Source organism: Patiria miniata, unplaced genomic scaffold (assembly GCF_015706575.1).
Source record: "Patiria miniata isolate m_02_andy unplaced genomic scaffold, ASM1570657v1 HiC_scaffold_29, whole genome shotgun sequence".
Taxonomy (NCBI): Eukaryota; Metazoa; Echinodermata; class Asteroidea; order Valvatida; family Asterinidae; genus Patiria; species Patiria miniata.
In genome coordinates, this window is record NW_024037068.1 from 1967141 (window position 1) to 1989340 (window position 22200).

General features: G+C 41.7%; 1 protein-coding gene across 9 annotated transcripts in view; it reads left to right on the top strand.

The window, feature by feature from the left end:
- The first annotated feature begins 1635 nt into the window (after positions 1-1635).
- LOC119736041 (coiled-coil domain-containing protein 57-like) overlaps positions 1636-22200 on the top strand; it is a 32384-nt gene continuing 11819 nt past the window's right edge. Inside the window, exons 1-12 of one of the 9 annotated variants that reach the window (XM_038210034.1) lie at positions 1636-1785; positions 4427-4734; positions 6072-6205; positions 7777-7987; positions 9944-10101; positions 11317-11391; positions 13658-13858; positions 15045-15203; positions 16222-16384; positions 18463-18600; positions 20568-20772; positions 21263-21558. In XM_038210034.1, coding sequence (XP_038065962.1) covers positions 1656-1785; positions 4427-4734; positions 6072-6205; positions 7777-7987; positions 9944-10101; positions 11317-11391; positions 13658-13858; positions 15045-15203; positions 16222-16384; positions 18463-18600; positions 20568-20772; positions 21263-21558 — 2178 coding nt within the window. In that variant the 5' untranslated portion in view covers positions 1636-1655. Of the gene's footprint in view, positions 1786-1947; positions 2136-4426; positions 4735-6071; positions 6206-7776; positions 7988-9943; positions 10102-11316; positions 11392-13657; positions 13859-15044; positions 15204-16221; positions 16385-18462; positions 18601-20567; positions 20773-21262; positions 21559-22200 lie in introns of those variants that run through there. The other 8 variants (XM_038210035.1, XM_038210036.1, XM_038210038.1 and 5 more) reach the window with 8 other exon arrangements.

The following is a 22200-nucleotide window of genomic DNA, read 5'->3' on the forward strand; positions in this document are numbered from 1 at the left end:
GTACCACTCCCGACTGACAGAAGACCGCGACCCCACTACCAGCTCCGGATTTGAGGGTTGTGGGTTTCCTAGTATAGGCCCTCCTCGAAGGAACACTTTTCACCCGTAACCCCCACCCGGCCGTACCTCCTCAGCTCCCCGTGGCTATAATCCGCTAAGGACAGAGCGTGAACCTCAATCAATTTCAAACAATCATAAGGAAAATTGACGTGGCCGTATTCAAATCTACGTCGTTGAGATTTCTGGCCGCCGCACGCACGTCACAGGTGGTGATGTAGCCTTTCGCCCAGGCCATCGTGGCTTAGAGCGGCGGAGTTGCAAGCATCCGGGCGCGTCGACGCGTCCGAGTAGTAGCCACGCACGCACTAAAAGGCTGATGATTGGTTGGAATTTTGCTACCCTTTTGGGGTAGCAAATGGTGCTTTTTTACCTCCTCGAAGGCCCGCGTTCAAATTCCACTTAGGGTTTGCATTCTCTACCCGATTGGGTGGGTTTTCCCGGCAGTGATCGTCCCCCTGAAACACCCCCGCCCCCACCACCACCACCACCGACAGAAAGAGGGCTTCAATAAAATAGAAGAGGCCATGCAATTAACGACAAATACATTTTACAGTGGAACTGCAGTTTGGAACAGCCCCTGAAGCGTCGAGTGATGTCAAGCAACCCTTGCCCACCCCATCCCGCCCCATACGCCACTTTTAGGGTAAACTCCACCTTTCCCAAAAGTCAGTACACGTATATACTGAGCTGAATGTTACAGAATCCTTTATAAATGTCAGATGGTTTGACTCAACGTAGGACGTTTTCAAAACCCGGAGATCATCCGGTTGGGCTTTATTGTGAATTTATAGACTCATTTTGAAGCAAGCCTGAAAAACTCGAAAATGTGATTCAATATTTTTTCATTTGATATTCCTGAAACAGAAACTGGAATTATATTTAAACCGGGTATACCAAGTAGGCCTAAGAGGCATAATAAATCTTGAAGCCGTGGCCAAAAAGCGAAGCCCATGTTTCGAAAAATCCGGATTCTCCTTCACGTCTCTCGACCGGGGCCTTATCGTCTTGCCCGATGCCTCATATATCACAGAGCAAGGAACAGATAAGTTCGAAATTTCGGAATTATGAGTCGTTGGGTTTATGAGGCATGTATCTGCCTCACACTCCGACGACTCATAAGTTCGATGCCTCATAAATTCGACGTCGGACAAACGAGGCGTCGGACCTATGAGGTGTCGGAGCTCAGACACCGTCATAGGATCGTTACAAAGAAAGGTTCATTGTCCGACAAGGCAAGAACGAGTTTCCAGTGGTTTTGAACTAATAATCAGACTCGGACAATTACGGACAGAACTGCACGCTCGGTAGCGGCCATCCCATGGGGGTGGGGGCGTGGTGCATCCCGGCTTAATGTGATAATGGCTGTCGGACAAATGAGGCGTCGGACTTGTGAGACGTCGAAGTTAATTGTCGGACCTACGAGGCGTCGGACCTACGAGGCGTCGGGCCTACTTACTATACTTATTTAGGCATAGTAGCCATGTGACCCCATATCCTAATTTGTTCTCTTCCAATGTTACGAGTCGAGCTCTTTCTTAAATGCTGGCACAGTTCTAGCATTCACTACTTTCTGTGGGAGAGCATTCCATGCATTGATGACTCGTTGGGAGAAGAAGTGTTTCCTACAGCCAATCTTTGGTACCGTCCCAGCTAGCTTTGAGGCAGCGGAGCGGACCAGCGTGGCCACTCCTTGGGATTTATCCCAAGATCTTGGGATTTTTGGCGGTAAAAAAATATCATAAAATTTCTATATGATTTTAGGCTACTGCGTGCTCCGTTGAATGCATTTTGTGAACACTGTTTTCCATGGCCTTGGGACTAAATTCTTGGGATTTTTACTGGATGAATCTTGGGAATTTCATTTTGGCCCGCGCTGGAGCGGATCCTGTCGTCCAAGTTGTCGCTTGGTGGCGCGCTGCAATCAGCCGGAGCGGAAACTTTGAAGAGATGTTTTCGAGAAGATGACCTAAAAATCTCTGAAGTTCTACCCGAGGCCAGCTTTGAAACCTAATGCGAGGATACTTTTTTTTGCGTGGTGTTAAATTACCATGATTACTTCACGTACGTTTTATTTGGTTAGTAGTCAAGACAACTTTAAACAGATTTTGCATATTGTGAATATAGCCTACAACATACATGTGACTGTGCACCAATTTCGTGAAAATAATGACGAAACTTGTTTTCCCTGATCACACTGATTGAATGATGTAGGCCTAAACCTAGCCCCATAAATGTGGCAAATTTACTGGACTAGGCCTACCTCGCGTAAATAAAGGCCACACTTGGAACTACTCCACCGATTTGGCATACTTTAGTGACAGTTACATGGTCGTCATGACGGTATGCATTTTGTGCATGCCCTCGCGATAGCTGGAGTTACCCAGCCCTGAGTTTTATCATTGGGTTGTCTATTAGGGCTGGAGCGCATTTTTCTCAAAACTTGTAGTATTTGCAAAGATAATTTGGAAAATGTTCAATTTTGTCCCCGTTACACACTAATTGCAACTGCAACTCACCCCAAACTTGCCTGGAATAACCATTACACAGGTCCTTGAAGTAAAAAACGATCCACGATGAAGATTCAGCCTACAATTGCAGTGAAAACAGGAGGAATAACCGCTAACTTGACAACCTTGCTGGATTGGCCAGGACCGCTATTGGTTTGTGCACAAAAAAATTTGTGTACAATGAATGGCGGTCGATTAACTGGCACAGAGAGCGATCGCTGTCAACTACTCGTTTTGCCGGCTGCGCTGGCTGTTGGCGCGTGACGTCACGCGGAAGCGTAACACCCGATGACTGTTTCATGCACTATTGGTTGCGGTTCCAGTACCAAAGCTGTGATGCGAGTGGTAAACCTTATACTAGTGCATGAAACAGTCATCGGGTGTTACGCTTCCGCGTGACGTCACGCGCCAACAGCCAGCGCAGCCGGCAAAACGAGTAGTTGACAGCGATCGCTCTCTGTGCCAGTTAATCGACCGCCATTCATTGTACACAATTTTTTTTGTGCACAAACCAATAGCGGTCCTGGCCAATCCAGCAAGGTTGTCAAGTTAGCGGTTATTCCTCCTGTTTTCACTGCAATTGTAGGCTGAATCTTCATCGTGGATCGTTTTTTACTTCAAGGACCTGTGTAATGGTTATTCCAGGCAAGTTTGGGGTGAGTTGCAGTTGCAATTAGTGTGTAACGGGGACAAAATTGAACATTTTCCAAATTATTTTTGCAAATACTACAAGTTTTGAGAAAAATGCGCTCCAGCCCTAATAGACAACCCAATGATAAAACTCAGGGCTGGGTAACTCCAGCTACCCTCGCGAGGACAAAAGGCCCCAAAAAAACTGATAAAGAGAATACAAATGAGAAAGACAGTAGGCCTAACCCTGGATAGATCCACACAGTCATGACATTCCATAATTTAAGACCCCTTAAATTGTTCCAAACAACCGGTCATTTTGAAAAAAGAACAAAATAGTCTGAACTTACCGCTTACTCCTAGAACTATGATGCTCCGCGTGAGCGGAGCATCATAGTTCTACTTCTAGGAGTACTTACCGCTCACAATTAAATGTGTCTGCCGAGTTGTCCATTTCACTGACATGACTGATGCATAATTCATCGCGCGCGTGTGTGACGTCACTATTGAAGAAAAACAAGTCGCGCTTAATCAATGACTGTTTCATGTACTGATATGTGTCCTGCGCCAAAAACCCACACTGTGAGACGGCGCGGGGCAAACATGACTACATGAAACAGTCGTTGAGTAAGCGCAACTTGTTTTACTTCAATAGTGACGTGAATGAATGAATTTTATTTAGCAAATTTTCAAAAATTTGGGACTCTACAACTTATTTTGATTCAACAAACATTCGATGAAAGAGTTTATACGACCGTAGTGTATGAACAAAATATTCGAAATCACATGGTACCAGTGATGTACCAAGGAGAAAATTTATTGTCGATTCGCAGCTCCTGCGATTTTCTACAAACGGTCCAAACATGTCAATGTGCGAGTCAAAAATCTCGCCACAATTCATTTTCTGAAGATTTTATCCAACAGATTTTTGTGTATCAAAAAGCTTACATTTTCTTTTCAGTGTGCACCTTGTCAAAAATAAAATGATTGGAGACTAATCCAAAAGAGGTAGGTTTTTATTTGAAGCAATCCGGAACTAGGAAAAATCCGGAACTAGGAAAACGACTTTACATGTTTTTGTACATGTTCCAAGTGTAGCCTTTATTGACGGAGGTAGTCCAGTACCTTAGTCCATGGCCACATTTATGGGGCTAGCAGAAAGAGCATAGCTCCATGGAAAGAGTGACGGCTTGCACATTTCCTGACATGCTTCAAATTGATATTTTAAGACAGTTCTGAACTAAAACTAGTACATACAGTCCCCACCAACATGGCAGACGCTGACATCTCTTTGCGAGACCTCGCTGCGCAGAAGGAACGCGAATGGCGAGAGGTCCAGGAACTACGAGCCAAGGCCCTCGAGGAGGTAACAAGGGAGAAGGATCGACAACTAGAACTTAACAAGGCTCAGTTCCAGAAACTGAAGGAGGATTTCAAGTACAATCTGAGACTGCTCTCCGAACGAGACAAGGAACTGGAGCGCTACGATGCGGTCTTCGCGGAGCTAAAGGCTGCATTTCAAGCAAAGAATGCTGAGGTCAATTGTCATTTTACTCACCTGTTTTTGTTTGACTCGTGAGAATTATGCTTCTCCCTTCTTTGGATCATTTGCATTTATCCCAAAAGTAACCTAACAAATTATTGCCAAAAACTTACTTGGATGAGGCAAAAAAAAAATAGTTCTGCTTCTGGTTACCCTACCTACCCTATTTCTATTGGGGGGGGGGGGGGTTGAGGGGGAAAAAACCCATCAATTACTACATTTTACCCTTTACTACATGCAGACAGAGCTACATATGATTGTACACTAAAAAAAAATTCCCTACCAAAAAAACCAAAAATTCCCTACCTACCTACCCTATTTTCAAATGCCATGTGATCAGAAGCAGAAGTATTCCTTTTTTGGCCTTAATGATTATACTACAGCGGAACGCCGCTATAACGAACATCGCGGGATCCACAGAAAATGTTCGTAATATTGATCATTCGGTATAGCAATTTTAAGCTGCCGGTGCTCTGGTACTCACTTTTCAATAAACGGCGCCCTTCATAACTTCACCCTGCACGCCCTGGTAGTTACTGAAAGACGCCTTCGAACACGTGCCGACTATTGTATTATGTAATTATACAGTTTTGAGCTTACTACATCCATGGGTGGCTTTCCCCTTCTATGCCTTGGGGGAAATAATAGCCACTTGTCGCTCTTCTGTTGACGGTTTTCAACAACAATGTTCTGTTGGTTTTGTTCACAAAAATCAGGAGCCAAGGACGATGTTCGGTATAGCCGAATGTTCGGTATAGCGGTGTTCGATATAGCGACGTTCCACTGGTATTAAACACCCTGTTAAATTATTCTGTCCGGCTAGCCGTCATTGAGAAGAAATCAAGAAATGTAGGTGATTTTTCAACGTTCTGTCAATTGACTGATTTTTGGAAGTAAAGAGTGCTACTGCTATAGACAAAATCATGTTTCGTGTTCAAAAGGTTGTGCATGTTTTTTCACTGTTTTCTCAATAACTACACTGAGCTGTAATATACACTGAGCTTCAAAGGGTTAGGTTTTGAACGCTCTTCTTTGGATTTTGAGTGTTGGTGTTATTGAAAATGAACAAAGTGCATCAAACTCAAATGACCAAATTGGTAGTTGTATTGATAACATATTTCAGGCATGAAAGCCAGCGAATGCCAAATTTGACATTGCAAAACATTTGCAATAAAATTCACCCAAGTAAAAATGTGTTCAACATTAGCTAATTTGCAGCATGAAAACTTGCCGTAAGACTTGCATCAGTGTTCACTTTCCTGCCAAATATGAACGAGCCGTAACGGGTTTCATCTCACATCGGCATTTTTAAAATTATTTTTGGATCTTAGGTGAGTGAGCTGAAAATCTGCATGGACGAACTGCGACAGACGACAGCGAGGGAATCACAAGCTAAAGAGGAACTGCAGCGACATTACCAGCAGAGGATACGAGAGAGACAGCAGGAGGTAGAGAAGTACAAGATGTGAGTTTGAGGTCAAAGTTCACAGTATTGATCAGTTTCAGGTGATGAGCTGCGGCTGACAGTAACATGCATGTGTATGGGAAATAGCTTCAGCTGTATGGGTCATTGCAAGCGGTAGTCATGTTATTAGGACATGGTCGTGATGCAGTGGACAGTTTGCATTTTGCCATGGGCCCGCCTATGGGTAACTATATGCGTCTGCCCAGATGCCATGCTGCATGTTTCAGTTGGGCACATCATGCGGAAATGCACACGTTTGACTTGGCTGTGATTGGCCAAACCCTCATGGGCTTGGCTTATATTGTATCAGTCTATTCTAATCCAGCTGCATAAATAGAATTTTTTTATCTATTTGAGTTCCCTTCCAATGTTTTTGTTAGGCCCGGCATTCAATTAAATTTCATAGACGCGCCACAATCAGCTTCACTGTGCCCCATGGGGCCGCACTACGGCCCCCCTTGGCTCGCCCATTTGTGTGGCGGAGTGCGGCGCTGATGGAAAGCGTGCATAACAATAGTCGTCACGGCTGAAGACACTTAATACACACAACCAATGATTTCTTGCTGGAAAATAAAGTTCAAAATTGTTGCACACGATCTTCAATTTGTAGCAAGATTGGAATGCTACCAAGTGTTTTCCAACAACTGTTGACTGACTGTCGAAAGAATTTCAGACCATCAGAGACCAAATATTTTCAAATATCGAGGCAGTCATTAACCCCAACAAACCCCATCAAGTCAAACTCCAACACCAGGGTTTGTTGGAATCTGTTGGAGTGAGAACTGCACTAGTAAACTGATTATGCTTTACATGGGCTTAGCATACCATTAATAATCAGAGTCCATCAGTGTTTGTGTACAGTTTATATGGTGTTGGATTTTTCAGAAGTAAGGAAGGTTCCTAGTAAATCACTTTTGGGGTTAGGGCTAAATAATGTCTGTACATCTATTTGGATCTTCATCATTTTGTGAGGTCTGTATCATGATGCGTATCGTATTGTGCCATATTGTATAGGTTTTCCCTGCCAATTTTCTGAAATGTTCATTCACTTCTGAAAATGGGTCTTCTGAAAATCGTTTCATTTTCGCTACCAGAGCATTCGATTCCATTTCAGTTCAATCAATTAAGTGATTGAGCAGCACCTTTCGTTTATGTCCATTCAGATTCGTTTACAAGACTTCTTTTTCGCTTTTAGATGGCGATTCCAAACATTCGCCATTCTATTTCACTTTTAGTTTAATCCATCTGCACTAGATAAAATTAGGGGTCTCTTTTTTATTAACCGTCAACCAAATTAGCTATACTTGAAATCAATTTAGAAAAGGTATGCTTGCGTAAATGAATGCACAGGTAACGTAATTGGCCGTCTGTTTCCCAAACCCGAATACACGGACAATGAAAACAATTGAACTTTCCTTGAATTGAAATCGAACTAGAGATGTGCATTTAAATTCAGACGAAAATGAATGACCAATTTTCAGAAGTGAAAGAACATTTCAGGAAATTGGCCGGGAAAACCTATATTATGGCTTTCATTATTTGTGAGGTCTTGCATACCATTCTGTACTCAGAGCCAAAGATGCTGAGATGGAGACGGAGCGTGGTAACCTTGGCAACATCAAGCGCAACCTCCAGCGCCAGCTAAGAGAGGTTGAGGAGGAGCTAGACGTCCAACGGCAGGAGCTGACGGTGGGATTCGACGAGGCGTTACGCCGACGGGAAAATGAGTACCGGGCACAGTTGGATGACATGAATGCTACAGTGCTAGCCCATGAGATGAAGGTACGTGACAAACAAGTATTGCTCTGAGGGTTTGGCTAAAATTCCATCGTACAAAAAAGTGATTGACTGCGATACCAGGTGCTATATCAGATTTGACACGGGCAGCTCGATGGTTAAGTGGAAAGACATGTGAACCAGTAAGCAGGATGTAGTGGGTTCAAGTCCAACAAAAGCTAGTCTAGGGGCTAGACGTTGTTATGGTTTGATACGCGATAACCCGCCTCAGCGATAACCCGCCGCCGCAAGAGGGCGCTATCACGATCAAGCAATATCACCCACAAACCTGTCAGAACGATTTCTAGGCCACTTCCTACAATCTCCCCCCCCCCCCCCCGAAACATTTTTCGGGGCAACTAGTGCGCATGCGCGACTTCTGCGGGCAATCACTGTTCATGTTCAGTCCCCCACATACTACTCACAACAAAAGAGCTGACCAGTGAAGTTGCACAAAGGTCTTGCTGCATCTTTCACATAACTGGAAGAAATTTGAGAGTTTGCTTCGGAACTACCATGATTTTTTTTTAATGCGTGCTGCATATACATGTATTAGACCAAACAGGTGTAAGCTCATTACACAACCAATAGGAATTGGCCTAGACGTTGTTCCAATGGGTTTGTGGGTGATATTGGTTGGTCGTGATAGCGCCCTCTCCCAGCAGCGGGTTATCGCTTTTCAAACTATAACGACGTCTAGCCCCTAGACTACACAAAAGCGAGCTCTCGCACTGAGTATACAGCTGTTGTCAGTGAAGGGAGTAAAACACAAGAATTAATTTCGAACCCCCTCCCTTGTTCCTGAATTAGAATAACAAAGAATACCCTTTAAGATGGCCGTTGTGCATAAAGTCCATAGACATTCCTTTCGATTGTAAACACTGAGCGCCATTTTGTATGGGCTGCCACAATGGCATAAAATTAAAGCCATGGTTGGCAACAGATTTTTTCGAAACAATTAGCAAGTGGTACAACCCACGGTGGCTGTGTAAGGTGTGAAGATACAGCACCTATACAGCACCGTCCATGCACCCGGGCCGTACCAGTACCTCGAAAGCACAGAAAACGAAAAGGAATGGGGCATGATCTAATATACAAAAAATATGCAAATTAGATGCATGCGCTTCATTGTTTGCTAAACCGGTCTTCAAATGCAAAGCTGTAATACTTGAGTTGTATGAATACAATATACGGCCGAGTAAGGTGTCCACCATCCAACCCACCCACCAACCAACCAACCAACATGAGCAGCTCAAGCCCACGGCATGTTTCACACCAGCATGTGTACCAGTAGTGCAGCCAAGCTAAGTAGGCTGGTCCTGAATAGTTGACTAGACTAGTCCAACACAAGTCTATGAGAGGTGGCTGCAGCCGCGTCCCATAGACTCGTTTGTAAATTTCAAGTCGCAGCCAAGTAATTCAGACACGGCGTTAGACTAGCATTAGTTACAGCAAGTAAGACAGTCAAACTCTGGTTAATGAATTTTGCGGTTCCTTAAAATTTGCCCTTCATTTTTTTCCGAAAAGGGGCCAATATCACAATGCCAGTATTGTAGTCAAGACCATTACAAGACCAGACACAAGACCAGCCACAAGTAACAGGGCACGAACAATGACAGAGGAATGCCTTTGTTGCAGTTCATTTGAATAGCTTGTGACTTGAATTGAGACTGAAGGTCTTGTGATGGACTTGTGATGGTCTCATGCAGGGTCTCGACTACAACACTGCACAATGCTGCAAAGTACAGAAAATTGCTTAGCGCCAGAAAAAAAACACATGATAAGCCGTGTCGGAATTACTTGGCTACGGCTTAAAATTACACACATGTATATGGTAGCGGCTGCAGCCACTTCCCAAAGACTTGTGTGTTATTTCAAGCTGTAGTCAAGTAATACGGACACGGCCATATTTTCTGATAAGCAGCTTTACGAAAAACCACCCACTGTGATTTCATTCCAAAGGTAAAATTACTAAGCAAGGAGTTGGAGTTGGTCCGCACAGCCAACGAGAGGGCATCATCGCAACTAGGCAACGCAGACTCTACTGCACAGGAGCTTCACAAGCAGCTGAAACAGAAGGAATGGGAGCTGCATGACCAGGCCAGCATGAAAGATGCAAGGTAACACTGGCTGAGAAATGTCCTCTGAAAATAACAATGAAATGTTTCTTTCAACAATGGACCTTCCTGCCTACCAGTCAAACAGTGTACAATTGTTGCATGCTGTGGCAGGGTCCTTGGTGCTTTGCACTCCCGAGGGGGCAAATAATTATAATAATGATAATACTGGAGTCTTATATAGCGCACGTATCTACCAACAATTAGGTACTCAAGGCGCTGGGAATTATGTCTATTATTAGAGACAGGTAAATAAAGTTTATGAGAAATATGAGACCCATTATGTAACACCTTATAAGTTTCTTTTTCCAAGGTGCTGAGGCGCATATTGCAACCACTGCCAGAAACACAGGGGCAAACCCCTTCTCTTAGCGATAAGTGTTACTGGGTTCTTTAACGTGCATTACACAACACACGGGACCTACGGCTTTACGTCCCATCCGAAGGACGAAGCAATAATGGTAAAGTGCCTTGCTTAAGAGCACAAGCACCATGTTCCCACGGTCAGGATTCGAACCCATGCACCACGGCACACGAGTCGAACTCCGTAACTATTGGACCACAGCACCCCACAAATGGTACTTGAGGCAAAGCCGAGGGTGCCATTTCCCCCCGCGGGTGTACAAAACCCATGGACCCCATCACAGCAGGCAACAATTGTTTTGTTATGTCACAGTAAAAGATTACAGCTGTCCAATTTTGTCACTAGTAACGTCTCGGAAACTGTGGGTCTTTTCCTGTTGCGGGGCAGAATTGGTGAACTATTCGCACAGAATTTTCTATATTTTCTTCGCGCTGATGCTGTCCTGTTCAAAAATCAAATGTCTGATCTCGTCTTTGTAACAAGAGAGAAACCTCTTCTTTGGAGGCGACCTGATGTCATCTGCCGACATTATTGGGGTGAAATTGCGGCCAAATTGGCAGAGTTAAAAAAAAAAGCAGATGAACAGTGTCGAACGATGTAAACAACATGGCGGTCGTAACAGGTGACAGCCTTTGTGGAGTGGTTAAATGTTTAAACGTTAAAACAGTGCTTAATAGTTTTGGTAAACATTCACAAATTAGATGCAAAGTCCCATCCTTTCTTTAAAAACATATTGTGAAAAATGGGATTGTTATGGTCATAATTATGAGTAAGCAGCATAAAGGGTTTTAAAACAGTTACTAATTGTGAAGATTTTTTTTATTTTTAGCTGTTATTTGTTTTCTTTCTGACAGAATTGCAGAGTTGGAGAGTCAGAAGGAAATAATGGAACAGTCCGTGAACAGAGCCATGGAGGATTTCAACAGGAAGTATGTAAAACTGTGTAAAGAAATCAAATACAGTAAACTCCGGCTAAGTCGGCACTCTCGGGACCCGAGAATTTGTGACGACTTACGCGAATGCCGACATCTGCTGTAAGTCGTCATTTTGCCAACTTACATGAATGGCTTTTTGCACACACGATTCATTGCACTAAATGGCTTCGATTTACCCTGGTTTATCTCCTTAATGCTTGAAATGAATCCAGCAAATTAATCCTCGAATTTTATCTTCACGTTTCGGGTATTGATAGTGGAGACCACGTGTACAATATGTACGTGCACAGTAACAAATTAAATGTGTGCGTGGTCCGGTATACCACGCACGCATATTGACTGCAGCACTTGTCACGAGACGAGAGGGGGTACTGGTATTGATACATGTATGCTCACGATGTATGTATGCAGCAGGAAACCCTTTTGCGACACCGATACATGCAGCGATCACGGGCCGTGTCAAACCACTTTTCACTTTACATTCTTGCCAACCACAGTACAGGAAGTCGATGCCAATGCGTGATTTTATTGAATGCCGACTTTAAAGCATTTTGTAATGCTTTTAATGGAAAGGGGACCAATAGTAACACAATGACTTGAGTGAAATGAAGACTTATAAAAACCGACTTAGAAATTAAAAAATTCAATGGAAATGCATTACGGAAAATCGGGACTTTAGTCAGACGGCTGACTTGAGCAATTTGACGAGTTGTACGATGTTGATTTAGCCGGAGTTTACTGTATTAGTGTTGGCATTTAAAGGCAAGTAGGGACAGATAAGGAAGGAAAGTTTACATGGTGAGGATAACAGCAAGGCCAGTTTGCAGAAACACCATGTGAAATTAATCTCTTTTGTGAGTTTTGGGTGGTTATAAGGAGAACCGGTTAAGCATACTCTGTCGTCAGGAGACTGAGGGGATTCCAAGTAGGGACATTTGCAACAACTCAGAAACGTACCTATACCGATAATAACGAGAAAAAGCTTACTCAAAGTGGAGATAGGACTGCTTCCAAATACCCTGTGAAATTGTACCCCCTGAAGTGGTATTAACAATCAATCAATCAATCAATCATCGAAGGTGGTTTCAGAAAATATGCCCTGGGGCACAGATTTTTGTGTGTGCGTTAGCAACGGAATCCAGTTACAAGACCCCCAAAATTGTGTATACGTTTTCTCTGTTTTCTTGAAAAAAAGATTAAGATTGATTTATTCAGCCAATGATTAAAAACAATCACAGTAATTTGTAATGTTGGACTCGCATAAAAGTAGACTTGACTCAATTTAAAATACCATATAATTAAAACAATTACCACAAAAAACTTGTACAAATAAGATGCAAACAATTACAATATACATACACATTTTATAAATTAATAGTCCCCATTGTTAAAACCCACACAGCTGATCATGGTATAAAAATGTTTCTGAAACGGTTGGTTTATACATAAACACATTTTATAAATTAAAAGTTCCCATTGTTAAAAACCCGCACGGCCGATGGTATGACACTATTTCTGAAACGGTTGGTTTTTGCGCCTATTAATCTCATCCTTCTTCCTGAAGGCATCATGTGGAAGAACTCATTTGTTGGGTGATGCATATCGTCAACAATATTTTCAACACACTTCCTCATTCTCTTATCATAAATTGTCTTCATGTCATCCAACTTAACTCCAATTATGTGCGACACGTTTTTATCCACTCTATTCAGTCTATCAATTTCACATTTAGGAGTGACATTGAACCAGACAATAATAGAGCTGGTCAGGCAAGATTGAATTACACATCTTTACAAATTAATCAAAATATGTCTGCTCACACCAAAGGATTTCTTTAGTTTTGTCAACATTCAAGACAAGATTGTTCGATTCAGACCATTTTACAAGAGATATGATACTTGCAAAAATACATTTTGAAATACTGGCCAGATTTCTTTTTGTGAAGAACTTCATTTTTTTCCCCTATAAACTTGAAGTTGTTCGTTGGACTGCACTGTATCGTTACGCTTGACTTGGACTCGGACTCAAACCGAGTGACTTGAGACTTTGAATCAGACTTCAATCAAATATAAAATCAGGACTCACACTCAGACTCGAATCAAATCACTTGACAATTACCCTGTCATTGGAATATTGTTAAATTTTTTGTCAATAAAAAAAAAAATCTGCATTTGACATTAAAGTAAGTTCAATAAACATAACCATCTCACTTATTTAGAAAAATCACATAAAATGAACATATTCCTAAATTTATTTTTAGGCATGCTGAACTGGACAGGTACGCTCGAGAAAAAGAAACAATCGTCCTGAAACTGAAGGACAGTCACAATGCCACAGAGCGCCAGCTTCAAGATAAGATCCGAGAGCTGAATGCCAAGATGGAGGCGTCAGAGGCAGAGAGAAGGAGAGAGGAGTGGTCTCACCAAGATGCTATCAAGGAGAAAGATCTCTTGATTGACAAGTAGGTAGCTTTTTGAAGGTTTGCATGGTCAAGGCAGCGAGTTGCACAGTTGAAACAGAATCTCTTTTGTGAGGGTGTGTGGCTCGGAGAAGAACTGTTCGAAAGTCATTATAATGGTGTATATTGCACCGCAAAATGGTGTGGTCCACAGAGCGCTCTGTACGTGACATGTTGGTGACACGTACGTCCGTACGGAGCGCTGTATCTACGCAGCACAAAACAGCACGTGCTTATTGCTTTCATAGCGAATGCCTGTGGCGCAGCATCACGGTAGGGGTATCGTACGGGGTACGTGCGGTGGGATCGTTGTTTATTTTTCGCTGTGTCGTACGGCCAGTGCGCAATGCTCAAAGTCGCTGCGCTTGTATACGAGCAAACGGCAGATATTTTTTTTCGCAACCAAAATTTATAGCGTAGCGGTAGCGTAGCGGTAGCATAGCGGTAGCGTAGCGGCGCGATTTAAGCGTAGCGCTTATTTCCGAAAGCGTAGCGGGTGCTAGCGCTATTTGATGCCTGGCTAGAACACTGATCACAAGTACATCACAAGTCAATTCACAAGTCCAGTCGCAAGCACCGAAGGATGAACAAGAACAAAAGAATGCTTTTGTCACAGTTCACTTGACTGTCTTGTGAGTTGACTTGGGAATAGATGACTTGTGCTTGACTTGCGACGATTTATGATCCATCACAAGTACCTCGACTACAACACCGACATTATGTGAGTGAGGTGTTCTGGCAAAATAAGATGGGCAGATGTTGAAATGAGGGTTTGCAGGTATCAGGAAAGAGAATGAGATTCTGCTTACAATATTGTTTGTTGCACTTCAATCGGACAAGTTGTGGCTGTTTAAAGTTTACATTAATCAACAAGTCATAAAAGTAAAATGCTATGAAAAAGGCCTACAAATTTCGAGTTTTGTGGTCGTGAAAATTCAAGATCCAAATTTTTTGCCCTAAAAACACTTTTTTTAATCCAAATTTGTATACCACTTCCTTAAAATGTATGTAGTTGACATATCAAAGATTACAAATATCAATATATCTGAAAATGGAAAAAAATCACTCCATTTGGATTTTTTGCATTTGTTGCATTTTCCTCCACTACGGCCTGTACTTTTGGCCCAGTTCTGTCTCATTTTGCCAGAACGCCTCACATTTTCCAAATTAAAATGTCCTCCACTTGTAGATTGCAGCGTGAGATCCAAGATGTCAGAGGTCATTCTGACGCGCAGCTGGCCAACATATCCAGAGATACAGTCAACAAGGACCTGACTATCACTGGACTTAGAGACACTCAGGGCAAACTCAAGACAGAGCTAGCACAGAGGAACGAAGACGTGCAAAGGTACGTGTCTAAACACACTAGCTTTGTGGGGTGCTGTGGTCCAATGTTTACGGTGTTCGACTCGTGTACCATGGTACATGGGTTCGAATCCTGACCGTGGGAACGTGGTGCTTGTGCTCTTGAGCAAGGCACTTCACCATTATTGCTTCATCCCTCGGATGGGACGTAAAGCCGTAGGTCCCGTGTGTTGTGTAATGCACGTTAAAGAACCCAGTAACACTTATCGCTAAGGTGTTTCTGGCAGTGGCTGCTTAATGCGCCGAAGCACCTTGTAAGTCATTATAAAGGTGCTACATAATGGTTCTCATATTTCTCATGTACTTCATTTACCTGTCTCTAATAATAGACATAATTTCCAGCGCCTTGAGTACCTAATTGTTGGTAGATACGTGCGCTATATAAGACTTCGGTATTGTTACTCGCACGAAGAGTAGGTGGCACTTTCTTGTTACTTGTGAGAGCTAAAGTGAAGAACATTGGGCGCTTGTACGCACTGTTCACTCATGTAAGCCACAGGGCACTCACCATCAAACTGTTTTGTCTTCTTGTGACATCTGACGCAACGGCAGTGCGCTTAAATTTCCCTCCCAGTGGTCTCCCCAAACTTTTTCTTTGCATCAGATTTTCATTTCTACTCTTTTGTGGTATTTTTAATAACATGGAAAGAAAATACTTGTTCACAGTTTGAACAGGTATCGTTTACAAATAAGATTTGGCTTCTATCAACAATTCCAATTGGTCCATATTTATGCATGGCTGAGCAAAAACAGTACAAAGTCCGGCCCAAAACCTTGACAAAGTGCATTCTACAAAATCAGTAACACACTTTTGCCATGTAACCTCAATCCTATAAATTCCTCCACTTCAGCAAAGAGGATTTTGAAGGATTTAGGGCAGTTAGGGTTATCTCAACATCTTTCATTAACTCCTATCTGAACGATTTGTCCTTTTATGTTTCAGGGGACTGTAATTTTGAGACAACCTAAATTGATAATAATTCATCTTGTTTGTACCGCAGATACAAAAAAGAATTGTCCTTAGCTGCTGAGAGAGAGGCCAACTTGGAAAGATCACGGACCCAGGCTGAGTTAGACTGGCAGAGACGCTGTGAGAATCTGGAACGAGAACAGTACAGCAAGTCAGAGGAGTTGATTCAGAGATTGACCATGGCAAGAGATGAGGTATTATTACGCCTCATGCATATTTACAAGCAAATGTACTAAACGCCCTGTGTAATTATTCCGTCTGGCTTGCTGTCATTTAGAATAAATCAAGTGATGTAGGTGATTTCCAAAGATCAGTCAATTGACTGATCGTTGGAAATAAAAAGAGTTCTATGGACAAAATCGTGTTTCAGGATCAAAAGTTTGTGCATGATTTTTCACCAGTTTCTCAAAAAGCGTCATTAATATCCACTGAGCTGAAACTTCAACAGTTAGGTTTTGAACATTCTTCTTTGGATTTTGAGTGGTGTTATTATTGGAAATGGATAAAATGTGACCTACTGAGGCAAAATGAGGAATGTCCCCCAAAACCTTGTTTTCAGTAATCGACGCCTGAAGTTGGATATACTAGAAAAATCATGTCAAAATTGATATTGATTGTTTTGTATTTTTGAGTAGCCAAGGTATCCAAGATTCATACTATGCACAGACCTGCCAACTAGTACGATTCTGCCGTATTTCATATGGGAATTTGTTGAAAATACGAATGTACGTTTTTCCCCCATAAAATACGGGTTTTGACCAATTTGACGCGCCTGGAAAAATCCCAGCGGCTGTTAGTGTAGATTTCTGCCGGATAAAATTGGCTGAAATAAACAACGTAAATTGCAAGCAGCCTAGCAAACGATGTACTGCATGCACGAACTGAATCTGGTTTCGCGATTCACACTGTGCGATGTACATTATGTACACAGTATCACAAACTAGAACCAGTCCATTCCCGGAGTGCCGATACTTCAAGCAGCGGCACCCCGCCACAAAAATAAATATCTGTATTCGTACACACACACACCAGTGAGAGTACGTACGGCAGATCTTACGTGCAGTCAACAGACTTTCTTTCTCTCAGTGCACGCACGATACACAGAATACACTTTGACGTTCGTGTACGATAGTCACAACGTGCGTGCATGTGGTGTTCCGTTATGTCAAACATTTTTGAATAGTAAAGTTTGATACTACGTTCTGAAACGAATTCAAAAATCTGAAAAATCAACAATTAAAGCGGGCGGCCCAAACCGAACCAGGTAAATCAGCCAGCAAATTCAAGAAATTGATTTCTTTTTCGGGTAGGCCAAGTTTAAAATAAAACTCTGTTCGATCGCTGTGTATTTTTTTGGGGCACAATTGCAGAATACCCCGCCACCCAATCTATCCACCTCGTAGCCGGCTACGGAGTCACGGTTGATTGCCCTCAATAAACCTTCTCAGCGCTACTTGTATTTTAAACATTTAGTGTGTGCACGTGAATTATGATTCAAGAGTCAAACTGGCACTTGGCGGCGACGTGATAAAACATGAATAAGTTTAGATTATACTTGGAAGTCATATGAATGTTTCACCTGCATTATAGGTTTATTTATTTCAAACATGAGGAAGTCTAGTCTTTAGTTTATGTTTAAGTAGACTTGCATTGAATAGTTTTTAAAGCAGTTTGTTTGTGAATAAGGTATATGATCAATATCCTTATTCATGCAAATTGTTTTATTGGGTTTACCACCTGCAGGGAGACCTCTGGTCATTTTTTTTATAACTTTATAATTAAGATTATCAAAAATGGAGCATTGCAGCCACATTTATTTGTTCGTTCAGCCCGTCTATGTATGTTTTTGAACAATACAGTTTTTTTTTTAAATTACAACTTTTTGAAATTCAGAATACAGTTTTTCGATCCCAAAGGTTGGCAGGTCTGTATGCAGTTTTATTGGGAAAAAAATACCCACAAGAGTGGAAAAACTGAAGAACTTTTTTCACTGCCGTTGGCGGCACAATGCGTGTCTTTTTTTTCAAAGCCGTTTTTCTCGAAATGAGGTTAGCAAAACTTGGCAGGACACTGTTGAAGTTCCTGCGTCATATCTTTGGAATAAATTAAGCTACAGAAATAAATGTGGTGTCATTGGAAAGCCAACGATTTGCGCTTTAATTTGATCTACATAACATGAAAAGTCAAAGGTGGGGTTATTCCGCTTTATGCTATGGCAGGTCGCAAATGCATATCAAGCAAATGATCCTATATGCCTTTATATAATCACCAGGCTCTTGCAGCAGTCAAGGAGAAGGATCGTGAGATGTCACACAAGGAAGATTACATCCGAGTTCTCACCGCCGACAGAGACCACGCCTTTGCAACACTCAGGAAACACAACATACAGATCAATAGGGACATATTACAGGTTAGTTTTAGTGCTTACAAAAACAAGTAAATACACCTGGGGTGGATTGCAATAGACAGTCTTAAAGCTCTGGCTGTCAGTCGGTCTATCAGTTAGACCATTGCAATGGTCTAAGTATTAAGTCTTAATATAATAATTAGCCTGGGTTCGGCTGGCTTACAACGGTTTATAGTTGGGATTTTTTAATTCATCAGTGTGTTGAAATATTCCTTCCCAAAATGCGTTTCAGTTGATTAAGTGTTTGATAATTTAAATAGAAGAATACAGAGTGAGTAAAGAAAACCGAAACCCAAATGTCGGGACCATTGTTTTAGTGAAGTTCTGCATGCAGCACTTTCAAAATCTAGAATATGAAAGCCCAATTCATGTACAAGAATCGTTCAAATCACTCATGTTTTTTTCAAGTTACGGAGTTATAAACACAACCACCGTTTTAAAGCTCTGTCCACGGATCACAAAAAAGGCATGCGTTCTTTCACCAAAACGAAAACAATTCACACACATCCTTAAGTGATTTGTGTTCATTTTGCTGAATAAACACTGATTTTTTTTGTGCTCTATGGACAGAACCTTAAAACGGCAGTTGTGTTTAAAATTCTGTAACTTGAAAAGTACATGAGTGATTTGAATGATTCTTGTACTAAAAGAAAGCTTATGAATTGGGCTTTTATATCCTAGATTTAGAAAGTGCTACATGCAGAACTAAAACAATAGTCCCGACATTTGGGTTTCGTTTTTTTTTACTCACCCTGTACTGCTTTGAGAGAGGATTTTCCAAGATGGCAGGAATTCTTCTAGGGAAATTTAATGACACTGAGTTGTGCTGCAAATACAATTTTCTCGACATAAAATCTTGTAATTGACAAATTTGAATTTGCATGATTTGAATCGAGCAAAGCGAAAAATCTTGTAATTGACAAATTTGAATTTGCATGATTTGAATCGAGCAAAGCGAAAAATCGTGCAGCCTCTCCGGTATTACGGCACGTGATGAGCACCACAACCTAACAATGGAATGGTTGTTTGTGAATCGTTACTCTAAGCAGGCTTAGTAAAGACCGGATTATCGCAATGTGATTAGTTTGGTGTCTTAACCAAGACCGTCTAGGAGCGATAGCTGGCTAAAATCGGACTGGTTAAGCCAGCCAACTAAGACCGCAGTATTGCAATCCACCCTGCAGAACATACATTTTCAATATCCCTAAAAGGGCTATGGGTACAGAATCCCATCTGTTACTGTGGATTTTTTTACCATGGCAAGCCTTTATGAATTTGTAGTCTAATGTCATGCAGATTTTTGACTCCAATTTCATTAACGTCATTTGTCATTATAGATTTGTAAATGTTCATAGTTTTAAATTTTTGACAACAGGTAACAGCAATCTTTTGTTTTCAATTGATCGTGTGAAGGAAAGGCACTCCATGGATTGAGCTACAATTTTGCACACACACTAAGCATGAATGTTTCTACCATGTCTACCATCCTACAACTGTCATGAAAATAGGTTATTGCATTTTTTAGATCTTTTGTACGATTGCTGAAAACCCCTGGCTATTTTAGGGTCAAGAAGCTGTTTTGGGGTCATGAAATCAATTTCATGCTGAAACAATTCCCGAACACTTTTGCTCGGGCTTTTTTTTTTTTTTTAACTTGGATGTGCTCATTCAGACATAACTATGGAACATGAATGACTTTTCTCACATCATCTGAATGAGCTTAAAATTTCATATGTACTAAGCAAAAACGTTTCTTAAGGTCTACCAAAGTTTATACAAATCTGTCATTGCCGGAGAAAAGTTGGCTATTTTATGGTTAAGAGATCGTGAAATGACTTTTGTATTGAAACAATCCTTACCACTTGTGAACAAAAGAGGGCGCTTTGGAATGATTCAGTTACTCCATGCCCACAACACTCCAGAAAATTGAACAAGAGTTCAAGAGCTGGATCCAATTTGTTTGTCTGCAGAATAAAGAAGATTCGGATGACCACTCGGGATTCGCATCCGAGCAACTCCGAGCGCTACAGGAGCAAAACGACATGCTGCGGGCTGTCATTCATGAGATGCGAGAAGACATGGAACAAATCGGGGAGAAACAAGCAACAGCCAATCAGATCCCAGATGCCATGGCAGCAGGGGATGATGGGAAGACCAATCCACCAATCACAGAAGGTTCTTTGAAATTAATATCCTTGGAAACCTTTTGTGGGACGTGTTTCGGGCATTATATGGGGTACCAGTTCCAGAATTCTGAACAACTTCTCTGCAATCTTCCCGCAATGAAGTTATTGTGAGTCAAGCACAAATGGCTCATCAGGCCGACATTTATCTCTGGTTTCCTTGGCATAAAACGACTGAGAATATCTCTATTTCCACTGGATGGGATGCTAGTGCATCACAGGCTATCCCCAGCTAATGCCGGTACCCATTTATACTCCTGGGTGGAGAGAGGCAGGTTGGAGTGAAGTAGCTTGCCCAAGGACACAACATAGGGCCAGCAGCTAGATTCAAACCCCTGAAGCTCAGATCTTGAGTCACGAACCCTAACTACGAGGCCACACTGTACTGCCCAACAAAAATTTGGATCAGTTGAAGTTAAAATTTCAGTCAACCATGTTAGGTTTTTTTTTTCTTTAAGAAAAATTTGATTGCCTCTTTTCAGATTATGTGAAGATTTTAGAAAAAGAAAGTCGAGACCTCAAGCTGGAACTAAGAGACTTGAAGGAGAAATACGAATCTCTGCAGCAGGCAAGCAGACAGGATGAAACAAACAAACACGTCACAGATCTAAACAACGTCGTCGCAATGGACGACGCATACGTCAGGAGCCATATCCAGAGCCTCAATGACACCATCGGTGCACTGAGATCAGAAAAGGTCTCCTTATCTGCCAAAGTGAAGAGACAACAGGCGCGGATCACTCACATTGAAAATAACATGAACCATTTGCAGAAACAGGTAAGGACCAAGTTTTTTTTACATGGTACAGGGTGACCCAAAAATAATTGTGCAAGCAGACATCTTTAGATTTCTCAAAAAGTATCCAACATCAGCATTTCATGTTTATGGAATTTATTACTTGTACTCTTTTGTATAATCACAGCCAAAAATTGATAAAAATCCATTCATGCAAACAAGAGATACAACAGATTATAAATGGCAATGTGTTTTTCACCCGTTTCAATGTGATTTACCATAGTTAATGAAAACATTGCAGAGTGCCGGTTGAGAAATTTCCAATGCAATGTGTAATTCCCATTGAAATGGTTAAAAAACATATATCCTTTTATAATCTGTTACAGCTGTGGTTTGCATGAATGGGTTTTCATGACATGAGTATAATTGTTATGCTTCATCAAAATGAAATACTATGAATGTTAGTTACTTTTTGAGAAATTTAATTGGGTCACCCTGTATAGCAGCTGGCCAGAGTTCCCTAACATGCTGGCACTTACGCAGGATTTCAAGTGGGGAGGTGTGTTGCTCACGACACTGGACCATCACACCAGTTTTGAAAATTCTTATAGTTAGGAAGGGGGGGGGGGGGTTGCTATTCAAACATGTATGTACGCATTCTGTATACGTATGCGCTGCATTAAA